The following is a 15,341-nucleotide window of genomic DNA, read 5'->3' on the forward strand; positions in this document are numbered from 1 at the left end:
CTATCAGATGCTCCGCAGCAAACAGTGGGCAGACTCCAGCATTCCCCTGGGAAGGTGATGGAAATCAGAGCTAATAAGCGGCAGCAAGGACTGTGGAGGTGAAGGCTAGTGCAGCGTGAGGTGACGCTGATGGGAGCTGGCACAGAGAATTGGGAAAGGACCAGGAGAGTCTTCTTACTCAAGGAAGCTGCATCTTCACCCTGGAAACATTTGATTTGACGTAATGGAGTCTTCATCACAAAAATAAAGATAGTGTGAACTGGAAAAATTCCGTAGTTCCCGAAGCAGTTGGCTAAAATGATTGCTGTTGTGTCTGCAGAGCTGTTTGGACTGCGTAACGACAACGTGATTACCCTCCCGGGGGAGTGAACGGCAAATAAATAAATACTAATTCTATGCAGAGATGTACAAAATTGCCTCCTTTCTTCCTTGTTAGTGAGGATCACGCAGACCTTTAGTGGTGCACATCCACCCTGAGCTCCCATGTAAGTAAACACACTGAATCCCCCCACCACCCCCATGTGCACGTGCAGAACCAAAGCACAAACCAGCATACAGTCAATCCTTCCTCTCTCAGTGCCATGAGCCCAACAGGGGGGGTGAAATATGAAGACTTGGCCTGTGCTCTGGGAGGGAGGACACTTCCCCGCTTGTTTGGATGTTAATGTTGCCCCAAATGCATTTGAATGTCTGTGTTACAGGGAGTTTGGGGTGATAATCTATTCAGGCCGATACCAGCAGGTAAAACCTGAGCTCAGACAAGGCTGGGAAGTACAACTACAGCGTTTTCTAAATTATTCATCCGCTACGAGTGTGTTTGAGTCAATCGAGCGTTTGTCTGGTTAAGCTGAGCTGAGGATGGATAACCGGATCCCCCCGTGATGAATTGTTCTCCCTCTGTTCTCCTCGGCTGAAGTGAAATGTTGTCTCGCTCTCGCACGCCGCAGGGAGACTAACTGCATCCAACACGTCATGAGAAGACAGGACAGAACGCCTGGACCGGCCGGAGGATGAAGATGTACGTGGTAACCCGCCCCAACTCCATGATGAGGGGCTTGTTTACAAGTTTAGGCCTTCATCTCCTTTATTCTGCTGGTTTGGGAGAAGAACAGATAGCTGACGGGTTTTGGACATCAAACATCTCACGCTGGATGAGTCAGAGAGGAGCTTTCGTGCAGTCACACAGTTCACCCTCTTCTTCAGCCTCTAAGCCCCCCTGTTTCTCTATTCCTGTCTCAACTGATGCTCACTGGGATGCAAGGGCACGGTTCCCCTCCCCCACCCTCTTTTTTTTCTTTATCGGTAACTTGTGAATGGCAGCCAATCAGGGGCAGAGTCGCCTCAGCTTCAGCCTCGGTGACATCCACCGCCACAAGTGATGCTCTGCTAGGAAAAGAAGAAAAAGCAGAGAGGGAGGGAGGGGACAGCGCGGGAGGAGGAGACACAGAACGAGAGACCCAGGGAGAGCAGAGCAGATGAGAGAAAAGAAAGTGTAGAGGAGGAAAGGGGGAGAGGAACCAGAGAACGGGGAGGAGAAATGGAGCCAGGGAGGGAAAAGAGAAGCAAAGAGTGAGGGAGTGGAGCCGGCAGGAGTCTCTCTGTCTTCAACACACACACAGACACACACGAGCGCTCGCATTCGCACCAGCTGTGCTGTTGTCAGTCCTGGAATGTAAGCTCTGCCGTGAGGAGGCAGATTCTCCGCCGCCGCTGCCGCCGCCAAGCACGGCTGAGGAGCAGCACTCAGTGACACAGATGGATGCTAAGCTGTGAGAACCAAAGGTAAGTCCTTTCTCTGCCCTCAGATTAAGGCTTGATGCTGAATTCAGATTTGACTCTGGGCTGTTCTGTGACAAAGGGATGAAAAGAAGTGCTGCAACTTCAAAGAAAACATTGACTCGGCTAGAAAGCCATTTGGTTTGGTCTTCAGCAGTCAGCTCTGAAGCTGGATAATGAGAGAGGTATTCAAATAAAATGCTTCTCAAGTTGAACTTGTGCAGTTGTCAGGATGGTCAGAATTCCTCCCTGTGACAGAAGAACTTGAGGGTTTGCGTCATCAGTGCATCAGCTTTTTGTGTGCACATGCACCTGTTTACGTGCACACATGCAAGATGAGTGACTGCCTCTCCAGCCGGGGTGGATCGTACTCGTGATTTGCTCGGGGCACGTTTGTTGGACAGGCGCCGTTCCATTCATGTCTGTAAAAATGCTGGAAGGTGGTTCTGGTGCTGCTGGCGCGGGGGCCGGCGGTGCTCACAGTGCACGTGCTCCTCAACTTGATCCACAGCCCGTTTCCCGCAGCCTCACTCACTGATTTATTGGGGTTCAGTGGCACGCTGAGGGCCGCCCATGCAACGCCATCATTGTTTAGTGCAAATTAGCCATTTACATGCAGCTTGAATTATTGTCATCTGTGAAGTGACCTTTCAGCACTAAAATAAAGAGAGGTGGGGATCCAGTCTCCCACGCAGCTAAAGAGACGGTCCTGATCGTCCGCACAGCAGGTTTACAGGCTCAGACAGGAAGATTCGTAGAAAACTGGATAAAAACAGCTCATTGCTGTTATTTTCCTGCATTTTTGTGGGTGGGGGGTCCATCTATAGGGGCTGCAGTAGTTGGGCAGACTGTATTAAGGCCCTGTTAAAATGCACCCTCCCTTCAAAAAGCAGCCAAACACAAACTGTGAGAGCTTTTTTTTCTAAATAATACATAAACTGGATTGTATGTTCTCCTTTCATTGTCAACATGCCCTTTTCAAGAAAGCACCCCCACCCCCCAGCACTGTAGCTGTTCAAAAAGAAAGTGTGCACTGTATCACCAAATTGCTTTGAGGATTTCAAATATGAGCAAAGCTTGCTGAGGTTTGCCAAAGACCTCGTCTGCTGAAGGCCGACTTGGAAAGGTCTTGGGCTCCACCAAGTGGAGGTTTGCTCAGGTGCTGCATGCTGGTGCATCAACGCCCCTCATGCTAGATTTATATTCTGTCAGGGCTGTCAATAGCGTCAAGCAATCACTGGAGCCGCTCAAAGTGCCAGTCAAATAACACTGCTCTCTAAAACTCACCGGGCACTTTGGTTTTGTTTCTCCCCCACATAAATGATGCATCCACGGGCTTTAATGTGGTGGGGACTCTGCAGAAACATCATTGGGAATAATCAGGAGCTACGTGACCTTGTCGACTTCATCATTAGTCAACCTCTGCATCTGCACAAGTCAAACCCATATTCACTTGTTGAATCCTTCCATCCCACAACTAAAAAAGCAGAATTTAGATGTTTGTTTGGGGGGGGGGGGGGGGGGGGGTGGTACATCATTTGCTTGGATCCTTTTTTTTTTTTAACCACATTCGTTACCAGCTTTTCCCGCTGTATTTTATTACATTTATAAAAACCTGACACCTGATGCTAAAGGCGTGGAGACAGAATCCACAACTACAATTTTCAACTACATTCTGGAATCAAATGTCAGTTTTTAGGCTCCCATATTTACAGGATTATTCTGTATGCAAGACCTCCGAAAAGGGGTTTACAGGCTGAATTTCTGCTGCATGTTGCACTTACAATCATTGTCCTCCTGAAGCCACAGAATCCACAAAACTGCTTAGTTGCAGAGCTGAGGAAAAATATTTTGGGTTGGAAGCTTGAATGTACAATTTTTAGATGCATATGCATGAAAATTCATGCAGACCGATGTGCAAGGCTGCGTTTTTCGAGGAAGCATATCCTGATGAACAGCTCGTTCATATCTGATCAAAGATATTCTTATTCAGCAAAACAAGAATGTATAATTTGCAGATTAGAAAACTAGAGCACAGCAGAGTTGTTGCCAGCCAGAATTTGTCTTTGCCAAGATTAAGAATAACACCCCTAGACGGCCCTTTAAAGCATATTTAACTATCCGCTCCCTTCTAGTTCATGTGTTTTCATGCCAAGCCGCATAAACTTGCTAGTTCTTCTAGTCATAAACAACTTTTAATTTTTCTTCCCAAATTACACCTCAGTATTTAAAAGGTTAAAGCAAGTTGAAATAATTCATCTGGGGTCTATAGAATCTGGTGCAGATTCCGGGTGCTCATTTATCCTTTAATGGGGTGTTTGGACGGAATCTGAAAAGAAACCCTGGCCTGATGCTTAATAGGCGCACCGCATCAAAGATTAATATCCAGAATGCTATTAAAGCTCAAGGACAGGCTGGAATGATAATTAGAAAATGCAATCACAAGCATCAGACAGGATTAATTGCAAGGCGTCGCTTTTTGACAACGCGTGTGTCACATTTGTGTCAGAGGAGGGAAAAAAAAGGAAAGAAAATGTTGCAGAAATAAAGGATTTCCACCACGACTTCAGCTCACTTTGAGCACTTCTTCATAGGGCCGTTATTTGCACATTAAAAACTCATATTCTTCTAATGATGAACATCAGCAGTAAATCCAGTGCAATGACAGAATTTACTTTACTGACCTGATTTGAATTCATGAATTTCGCCCTACATTTATGTCATCAATGGGACCATATTACTAATTTTGTTCATAGACAGCAGCAGATCCTTTGTTCATGCAGGCTTACTCTACTGACACAACAGTACTTTGTAAAGCTGTGAACAAAAGCAAAAGTGTGCGTCTCTAGAAGCATTCCCAGAGGTACACAGCAAGTGCTTGTCAGGATAATTCGCGTACTCTAGCCTTTGCACAGGAAGCCCTTCTAAATGAGTTCCTTTGCAAAGAAAGAAAAGATTTATTAAGATTAACTTTCAAAAAGAGCATAAAATATGCATGCACACCCAAATTACCTATCGGGATCAGTCCTGCTGGGGACACGGTCTCAGTGAAGTATTGAGAGACGACTGCCAATAACACAAAACCGCTTATCGCAGGCACAGGGCTTGACGGATACCTGGGGTGGTTTTGGCAATTCACTCCATTCTCAAATGGATTTTCTTCTTTTAGAGAACATTGCAACATTTTATGGGCAGAAAAATCAATGAAATAACCCATCAGTAATGGATGCAAAAAAAATGAAGTGGAGCTAAAAATTGTGAGGAGGTGTGGAAAGGGAGATGATGAAGGAGATGAGAAAGCCACGTCCCTTCAGCATGACAATCCATTTCCTGGTGGTGGTGGTGGTGGTGAGGGGGGCTTTGTGTAACGGCTGTGACTGAATGAAGCAGGACATAAAAAAAAAAATTGTGTTTGCATGGAGCGTGGAGTCTCTTCTTCATGTCAGAAGCACTTTGCTCCCACAGACGCTTGTGCTGAACTATTTAAATGTGCTCACTGGCTTTGAAACACACAGTTGGCCTAATTCAACTAATAATTAGTGAAATGCTGCTCACTCCTATTATCCATGCATGCTAAACTAAAAGTCATCCGCCTCCTCAAAGTGGACTGTTGCAGAAGAAGCCATCACAGACGTAACGGCCAAATGAAACCGGATTTCTGTTCGATGTTTACATTGGAAAGGATCAATGCAGCAGCTAAGAGAGTCACGTGAAGAATGTAATGAGAATACATTAGCAGGAGATCAATCATTGCTTCTGGAAAATAAAAATCTCATCATAAAACATTAAGACAAAACCATAATGCTGTTTTAATACAAGACAAGGAGCGTGAGTGATTAAAGTTAATTGGAATTTGACATTCACTTTGTCGGTAACACACTCAGAATATTGCAGCCATTTGATGATACTGCAATAGCTTGAAATTCTTTATATCCATTTTTCCTACAGTCACGCCATTTCCTCTGAAGTTTCTCTAATAAGTATTGCTGTTTTTGCTTCACAACATTTCTTATAATTTAGTAATTATTTAAAAAACAGACACTGAAGTGGGCACCTAAGTATGATTTGAATACTTATCGCTTCCTCGTGGTGACAAGTCATGCATTGACAATAGTTTAGTGCTCCAACACAACCGTCGAATGAAGGACTTGTGAGTGGATTGTCCCCCCAGAAAAAAGCTTTTGTGACTCCCCATTTACCCTCAGAGAGAAAAGCTGAAAGAGTAACAGAAGACACAGTAAAATATCCCCAAGCTTCTGACTTCACGAGTGTTTCCAGCGGTGTGGATTGAGTTATACATTCATCTTTTATGAGTCTTCCTAAATTCAGTTTCTTTTTTTTTTTCACAGAGCTCCACAGGACATCAGGAGAGGAATACAATGCCTCAATCTTCTAGTGCTGATCCCCTCAGAAGCTTCTTTCCTTAAATTTGAAGTCGCACAGCTCGGATACCATGATAACCAATCAGGTTCTGCTTCTCCTGATGCTCTCTGTCCTGTGGCCCAGCACTGCCCTCCCTTTCACTACTGGGAATATTGAAAACCTGTTTGGGAAGCCAGAGAGTGATGGGCGCGTTCTCCAGCGCTCCAAACGTGGATGGATGTGGAATCAATTCTTTCTGCTGGAAGAATACACAGGAAACGACCACCAGTACGTTGGAAAGGTAAGGAGTCCGGCCACTCTGTCTGCAGACTAATTACAGAGCTGTGTAGAGATGCTGCTGGATGAAATTAGGGGGAGATGGATGCTCTGCCAGGAATCTGCTGTTAAAGGTGCAGATATCAGATACACGAGTGCAAACAACAGCTCTAATGCCGGCTTTCCAGAGTCTTGTTCCACACTGAAAGTGTAAGAAGAGACTCGCACAACTTACACTGTGAGCTTGTACTGATTAGTGATAGTTAGCATCAGCATACGCATCAGCCTCTGTCTGCTTTTTTGTGCAGAGAAAAAAAAAATGAAATGAGGGATAAAAAGAACTGTCATCTTCAGAATGAAGCATGTGCCAAACGCCATGAAGTTACACTCCTTCTTTTTTTGTCTGTGTTTTGACTTTACCGCACAATTTAAAACAATACTGGACAATACAGTGTTGTAATAAAATAAAAAAATAGGCAAAACAGAAATGTAAACAACTTTATTTTTAAACCAAGTAACCGGGGAAAGCACAGTTTATTAAGGAGGCAGGCATGTCCAAAGTCTGGCCCATGGGCCAAATGCGGCCCACATTCAAATTTCCACTGACGTTCTAGAAGCTTTGCGTATGATTTCTTGGTTTGATAGTTAATTCTTATTATAAGCCTGCTGCATCAAAGTAGCTGGATCCTTCTGTGACACGCTCTAACCCATTTCTAAAATTCTGACTTTAAACGAAATGAACAGATTTGTTTCTGATTAAAACCACAGTGGTTTGCACTTCTGAATAAAATAACCATTATGGTTATTTTCCTGTTCTCATGATTTACATTTAGAAGTTTACAACCTTTAACAGGGAATAATATGTAACATTTCATGTGAACCCAGATTTAATGTTGAATAAAGCCCCCCCACAGACAGACTTATTATTATTATTTTTTTCTTATTTTGGGGTTCTCAGATATGAAATTTAGAGTAATTCTGGTGTTGTCAATGTTTTAGAAATAAAAGTAAACCAGTTAATTTGCATTTAATGTCATTATAAGGGTTCAAAGAATGCAGGTGGATTGGTTGGCCTCTCAAACTTTACCAAATCTCGCCCTCTTTGCAAAAAGTTTGGACACCCCTGCACTAGGGGCTACGACTTTACCCAAGGGTCTAAAAACAAAAGATCCCAATCAATAAACAAACCCTTCCTAGTTTTAAAAATATTCCTTTGCATTATTAAGAACCATCAGAACCACCTTATGAATTCATTTATCTTAAAGACCCACTCTGATGAAAATGGGGGTTTTAACATGTTCCTGTGGCTTTTTTCTAATGATAGACATTTTATAAAGATAAGATTAAGCTCAAAATTGCATTTCTGAGTAGTTCTTTATTCAAATCGTGAATCAGCAGCAGACAGAAAAAAAGCTGTTTGAAAAAGAGCTACTTTGTGACGTGGATAATAAATATGCTGGGTGGGTCACAAGCTCCCGGCTCCGCCCCCTTCTGATGCATCCACTTGCTGACAAATAGATCCAATCACGGCTGGTTGTCTCGCTGATATTGCTTGTGCCATTGATCTTGCTGCGGTAACGTTAGGTTGGAGTGTAAGTGACTGTAAGCCTTTAGGAAAGCGTATAAACAGTTAGCTTGGTAAAGGGTGATGGGAAGCTGGGCGGAGTTGCTCTGCATCAACAGTCCCACCCACAACTCAGAGGGGAATTTCTGATGAACTCTTGCCACTCTGCAGAAACTATGTCCTACAAAATGACACAGATTTTTTTTTTGGCTAAAATGGGATTTTTGGGGATTTTTAGGATTCATCCTTTCGTTTTTGTTTTTATAGTCTAGTATAGAAATTAACCGCAAAAAGGTGTGCGCTTTGTTTTTGCCAGGTAATGGTCAAATATTCTTCCTTTTCTTCTACCTCTTTGTCCATTTAAAGCAGGCCAGAGAGAGCTATTTTATCCTACATCAATGAATGGATAAAAACTGCCTTCAGAGGAGCCACGTGAAAACCACTGAATAGAGTGTGAAATCTCACAAAACAGAACTGCTGCTGAAAGTCTTCCCCATGCATTCTACGTAAATGTGTCAAAGAGAAGTACATCCGGACCCTGAGGTGACCATATTTGGACGGGGAAAAGCCTTTTTATGCTGTCTGAATCACGAGCCGTCGTTTCCTTTGGCCTGATGACTCAGCTTGTCACCAGCTGAAACTAAATGAATGTTGGAGCCTTTTCATCCAGGAGGTCTAAACCCGACTGCTCAAAAACAGCCACTAGATGCAGAAAAACATGTATTTTAATGTATTCATAGCCTGAAGAAACAACATATATTGATTGGTTATTCAGAATCAAGTCAAAGCTAGAAACAGCTTATTTTATTTTTATTTTTTTTATTATTTAGACTACATGTAGATGTTTTTAACCAAATGTGATAAAAGTATAAAAGCACCCAGAAAGACAGAATTCTGCTGGAGTACTGTGCTACTCCATCCCCATTCACCCAGATCAGAAAGGTTCCTGTCAGCTCACTCGTGCAGCCACTATAAAGACAGGTGTGATGGGAACGCTTCAGTTATCAACTCGCAGGGAAATGAGGTGACTGTCGACAGCCAATTTTCTCGGAGGAAGCTCGCTTTCATCACACACCGCATTCTCTGGAGTAAACAAGCGTCTCGTGAAAGGTTGAGTCGGAGGATGACAACTTCTTTTGCAGAAACCGTCATCCTGATGTGGATGAAAAGAAGAAAAAAAATCCAGCAAATAATAAATGGAGAAAAAAAACGCAGGGAGGAACAGATCAATCAAAAAAAAGCCAATGAATTCACCTTCTTCTGATAAGTGATGATGCAGCAAAGCAAATTCTGAGTCTAAAAGAGGCTGTCCCATGACATGTCAATAATGGGTGAGATGTTGCTCTTTTCTCCGCTCTTTGAGGCTTTTCGCCGCCCGACTTCTGGGGCGTGACAGCAATCACATTTACCGGCTCCACACTCATCTGGTTTCCAATATCTCACCATTAAACTGTCAGGAAAACACAGGCTGCAGATTAATAGTGGTGGGGTTGGGGAAATGGGGGACATGCTGGTATTTATGCTTTGCAGAAGAATGTGGGGTGATGTACGTTCCTAATTCCCTCAGTTTAGTTTTGGAGGTTTAACACCCAAAGCTGCCTCCAGAGGTAACAAAGGACCGGGTGTAACGTGTTGATGAAGAATGTTTTTATTTATTTATTTTTTTCAGTTTAGTGAGATTTTCATTAAATCAAACCAAGGTTTCATCATTTTCAGTTCTGCTTGGACCTCTGATAAAGTGTTGGGTCAGCAAATGAGATAGATTTTAACCTTTTGGATGCACTAACATTGTCATTTATATACAGACTGAATACTTTGGGTCCTAGGAAAGACCCTTGAGGTACTCCAATATTTGGTTTAGTGCTGTTCATTTGTTTTAAATAACTTGTTAACCATTGAAGAACTTTCCCTCTGACACCATATTTATTGTTTGGACAAAAAATTGTTGAGTGAGGGTCTTGGATAGTGTAAAAGTGACACTATGGTTTCTTGCTTGGTAACAAAAAATTAAAAGAAGAAGAAGAAATTAACTCATAGAAGTTGAGTGTTACTCAATAGATCTCATTGGCCTTTTAGATTTTGTTTTTACCCTAAAGTTCAATCTTCAGGAGTGACTGTCAGTGCCAGGGGTTTATACAAATATACACCCCATTTGTCCAACGTTTTAGAGCCGCCTCTGTCCAACACTAGAGACTTTCAGCTTTCATGTTTGCTCGGTTGCTGAATACAGAAGCAGTTAAAGAAAAAGAAAAAAAGGACTAGGACTGGGATTGACATTTTTCAAAATGTTTGATAAAATTCATGAATGAGAGAAGACAAACTCTCTTTTGAGTAATTCCTTCTGAAAAGTAAAATCCAAAGAAAGGAAATTGTAGCAATTAAACTAAAACTAAAATCATTATTTTTTGAGTGTCTAATAGACAAAAGAACAACTGGACCAAGAGTCAAATAAAAATGTAATGTCTAGCTTTTTGTCATGTAGAGCCAGAGTTCTTGACGTCATATCTATGGAGTATAGTGCTCTAGTGCGTTAACGGTCATACCACACCTCAGCCCTTTTATTTCTGCTGGCAGGCTGGTTAAGCCACCTGTGGTGTGAGAGGCTATAGATGCAGAGTTGGACCGGACCGATCTCACTTACCAAAGGAGACAAACCTTGAAACCCTTTTGTACTGGGTACTATACAGATTTAACACGGCCTTAAACAATGGACTGCCCAGAGTCACCTTTCCAGCAGCTGGGTTAGTGGGATTTGGAACACACATCCGGGTCAGACCTGTTCTCCAACCAGAACAGTCTGGTCGTTCCATATTGATACTTTGGATGGCCTTTAAAGAGTTTCGTTTCAAAAAGGTTTGATAAAACTCTCAGAACTCCAATGGAAAATTCCTTCAACACAAAAGGAGTTCATTGTGGAGTTTTCACAGAAACAACATTCAAAATTATTCTGATTTGGGTTCCCTGGGGAGTAAATTATGCGCCTAATATGCAACCTAAATCTAAACCATAAATGACATTTATTTTAATTCAATCATAACAAAAGAAGGATGGAAGAAAGAAGATAGTAAAAGATAGTAGAAGATAGCAAAAAAGGAGGAAAAAATAACTAAAAACAGACTTCTATGCCCAAAACAAAGCCATCTATTTCTCAACGGTCTCCTAAATAAAATCACTCCATGGTGTTTTGAAATGCCCTTTGGGAAACAATGTATGTTTCACATCCAATCAAGCCTCTCCAATCACCCCGCACACACTCACTAACCCCCACTTCAGGTTGATTTCCTGATTATGACAATGAATTTGGATGTAAAGAACATTTCCTCACAACCAGACATTTTGCTTTACTGGAAGGGAAAGCAATGCTCAATAATAACTGTAGTTCATGCTGCTTATCGCAGCGTTCAAAAGACGGCGGGCTCCGAGGCTTAGCGCGCCGAAAACCGTTGACTGACACCTCACAGAATGACTGAAGAAAAATAATTAGTAATTAACTGACTGAGACTTTGAGCACAGCATTTCTTACACATCAGAAAAAAAAGAATTACATCACACAGGTTATTTGCAGGTACCCACAAAGTGAACCCCCCCCTAAAAAATCTCATTTTAACTGGCTTTCACGGGGCCATTAGTGAGTGTGAGCCCTAGCTGTCTGCAGCTGTTGTGCCCTACTTATTAGGCAGAGCTGTGAAGTGTGAACACTTGCAACGTTGGGCAATGCAACTGCAAACTTTGGATTCGGGAGCATTCGAGTGTTGTGTTTGAAGTACACTAAATCCTATTAAATTCTTGCCTCCCTGCATTGTGTCGTGCTTTGTAAACAAAATGTGCTGCCCTAAATTAAAATATTCAAGGTAGCGTCTTTGTTGTGTTAATATTTGGGCAATGGGTAAAGCCTTGGGAATAGGCAAGGTCTTGTTTGATACGTCTCTGCATAAATTTGGTGTCAGTAAAGGTAAATATTAACCGTGGCAGCAAAACAGTAATCTATTACTGTAACTTGCCTATCTCACAAATATGTTACTGTGCTCTTGTGGTGGAGAAACCCAGGTTAGGACTTAAAAGATGCAGGCAGGGAGGAGAAAGAATGATTGTTCTCTACCGTTCTGCAGCCTATTTTGCTATCTCCTCTTCGCAGCAGCAAGCAATGCTTACCAGAGACCTGACAAGAATTGCCAATGATTTTGCTGCTTTACTGACAATTCCTCAGTGTTTGTGCAAGGCGCTTTAACTCATCAAGGCTCTCTTCTGTGCTGCTTGTGTTGTGAGGCCTTGAAAAGGCTGTGTTTGTGCTGCAAGGCCTTGAAAGGAGAATCACTAAATCTCTGCAAATATGCCGTAGTAGTGCAAACATTTGACTTTGATAGGGCTAGAAAAAAAAACCACTTCGTGCCACAGTTCCTGGAAGTATAAAAGGATTTTTCATTTCAAACTGTAAGAGCAGATTTTTCTGAAATCATGCACACATGTGGACATGGGAAAAATGATTGCTGACACTTGTCGGTTATTTCTGTGTTTGGTCCTATGTTTTAAGGAACTTGAGGGAATGGTTCCTGCGTGGCTCTCTTACGCTGTCGCAGCACCTAAATGATGGCGAGCAGCAGCATTATTACGTTTAGGCTGCATTTCTAGCTTCTTTTGCGTGGTTGTTCTGTCTTTGCTGCAGCAGCACTCTAAAAACAGATATGGCCGCGGGTAGAAAAGTTTTACCCATATGATTAAGAAATCACAATATGAGGACATCAAATAGCTGGTACAAAGAATAAGGTCTTGCAGGCAACCGTTTGGACTGACAGAGGGAAAAAACAAACAAACACCGATTGTAAAACTCCATTTATGCTACAGGCATTGTGAATACGTAGGTATACATTCCTTTGATGGATCTGTGTTTGTTGTTTTTGCTTGTAGGATTTTCTTTATAAAGGATTAACGACCGAGCCTGGGAAATATGGTAATGATCAGATAAAAAAAACTGCTGAAAAGTATAATCAAAAAGCTTTACAAAAAATGCAGTTGCTGTGGTTTGAAATTGCACTGGTCTAATTATCATAGCGTTGGCCCAGAACTCTGTTTGAACAGTCACAGTTGAATAGCAATGATGAAATATGTTTTTCTCATGTGGCTGAGGAGTTTAGTCGCGCATAATGAGCTGACCTCCTACAGACAACACAAACGACATGAACAATGAGTTCCAAAGTGGAGAAAAGGTGACCGTGAAGTTGCGAGATTGGCGAGGAAGAGTCATTTCAACCTGCTGGGGCAATAACCACAGCATATCTCACTTAAGAACCCTTTCTTTCAACTTAGCCTGAAGGCCAATTCCATGAAAAAGATCTAGTTTATTTCATCAAAGTGTGTTTCTTAATTAAGTGTCAAGAAAAAAAAAACACCAGCTGTGAAAATGTATTGAAAAAATGCTGAAAATATTATAGGAGCAGCAAACATTCTTGAGGATATCAGTCAAATTAGTTCACATAAAACAATAAGAAACACTTGCATTTGTGTGTGTTAACTCACCAGTCAATTGAAATTTATCTCACAAAAATATATTTTCTACACACAATTTTCTGTTTCAGCAGCACTCTGATCCAGGCCAATAAATAATTTAAAAGAGGGGTGCCCGACTCCAGGCCTAGAGGGCCGCCGGCCTCCTGCTAGTTTTCCAGAAACCCTGCTGTTGACAACCTGGATCAGGTGTGTTCAGCCAATAAGAAGCTGCAATGGCAAGTGGTTAGAAAACATGTAGGACACCCTACACTGCTCCAATGAAAAATGCATTTTTGGTGTTTTAAACATGTTTCTGTGGTATTTTAATGATGATGGAGGATATATAATAAGAAAATTAAGCCTGAAATTGCATATCAAGGTATTTTTTTATATAAATCACTGTGAATCCGGATCAGATGAAAAAAATCCAGGTCCTTGCTTTTAACGCTCTCCAAAAAATATGATGAAAAATCCACGGGCTGTGTCGTGATTTATGTGCCCCCTCTCTGTGCCAAACTAAAAAACCCAAACTACAACAGGTGACTGGTGCGCCTAATGACGTCTCAACTTATCACGTGACAAAGGAGAATTATAAATAAACATGATCATGGCGGCTACAAACCCCTCATATCTGTTTTTGCTTTCGCTGACATCCTGGTTTTAATGCAACAAACAAGCCAGAAAGACGTATATTCAGCCATCACAGCTAACGGCACATTTGTTGTCTGCTTGACTACTGCATGGCACTTTCCACTTCCTCAAACTCAGAATGAAGTTGTGTGCAGCTGTTCTGTCAAGGGCCTGGGAGCCGACATCAGTAGGAGCCGTCACGCCCATAACGCGTCCTAAATCCTCGCTTTACTGGCCCTAAGCTCAGGACAGAATTCAAATCCGCAAACACTGAACGGTGGAAATCCCGGCAGACTGACATTCTTCTTTAATCGACTCGGATAATGGAGTTGATCTGCATGAAAAGACTTTCCAATGCAGTGCCAGAACGGGCAAGCATCACTCATTTGAACTTGACGGCATCTGGTTTTTAGCCCCTCCTTTTTAAATGCTTCTTCTGCAAAGCTGACAATACATTTCAGCTCTTCATCCAAAGTTGTAGCGTTGACATCACTCCACAAACTGTGTGAGTAATAATTACTTCCCTGACAGCACACAGGCACCAAGAAGAAGAATTTGTTGAGGCACATTCTGCACCCCTAACTTCCTGTCACTGCTAATGTGACCCAATGAGGTAGTGCTCCAGATATATCAGCTGACAGATCAGGTGCAGTAATGAGCTTGAGTCAGGTGTCTGTTGCAGAGAGCTGCCACTGCTGCCGACTGCTCGGTGTGACGGATGGGTCAGAGGTGACTAATTTTAGCAATTGTTGCTGTGGGTCAGGTTTTGGTCATTTTTCAAAGACGCTATCTGGAAGAAAATCTCTGGCTAAATTAGCTGGTAGTAACGGGCTTTGTCTGACCTGACACTCTGAGTGTCTGAGGCGTTAATCTGATGAAGGCCTGACTCGTACGGTAGGGAAGCGTTTCTGTCGCATAACTAAAACTAAAAATCTATACCAGAGATGCTTTTTCATTTTAATTTTGAGTCAACGAATGCAGCTTCATTTTAAAAATGACAAAGCATTTCTGATAGTGACTTTTAGTTATGCTACAGAAATGCTTCCATAGTGTGGTTAGTTCAGTGTTTACGTCAGTTTCCATCAGACATTAGTGATTCTGGATGGGAAGATTAGCTTCAGTGTAAATTAGGGAAAAAGAAAGACACCAGGAACTGCATTACTTTAGTTTTAAATTACCTACAAAGGAAGAAAAAAAAAGAAAAGAAGTATAATTGCAAATTCAATCATTCTTCAGTGGACGGACTGAC

The 15,341-nt window shown here is 42.1% G+C and overlaps 1 protein-coding gene across 1 annotated transcript in view; it reads left to right on the plus strand.

Moving 5' to 3' along the window:
* Nucleotides 1-1,424: 1,424 nt before the first annotated feature.
* cdh10a (cadherin 10, type 2a (T2-cadherin)) overlaps nt 1,425-15,341 on the plus strand; it is a 32,244-nt gene continuing 18,327 nt past the window's right edge. The window contains exons 1-2 of the mRNA XM_023950286.2: nt 1,425-1,782; nt 6,126-6,439. Coding sequence (XP_023806054.1) covers nt 6,230-6,439 — 210 coding nt within the window. The 5' untranslated portion in view covers nt 1,425-1,782; nt 6,126-6,229. The remainder of the gene's footprint in view (nt 1,783-6,125; nt 6,440-15,341) is intronic.

This window comes from Oryzias latipes, chromosome 20 (assembly GCF_053564925.1).
Source record: "Oryzias latipes strain Hd-rR chromosome 20, Olatipes_Hd-rR_3.1".
In the NCBI taxonomy this organism is placed as follows: domain Eukaryota; kingdom Metazoa; phylum Chordata; class Actinopteri; order Beloniformes; family Adrianichthyidae; genus Oryzias; species Oryzias latipes.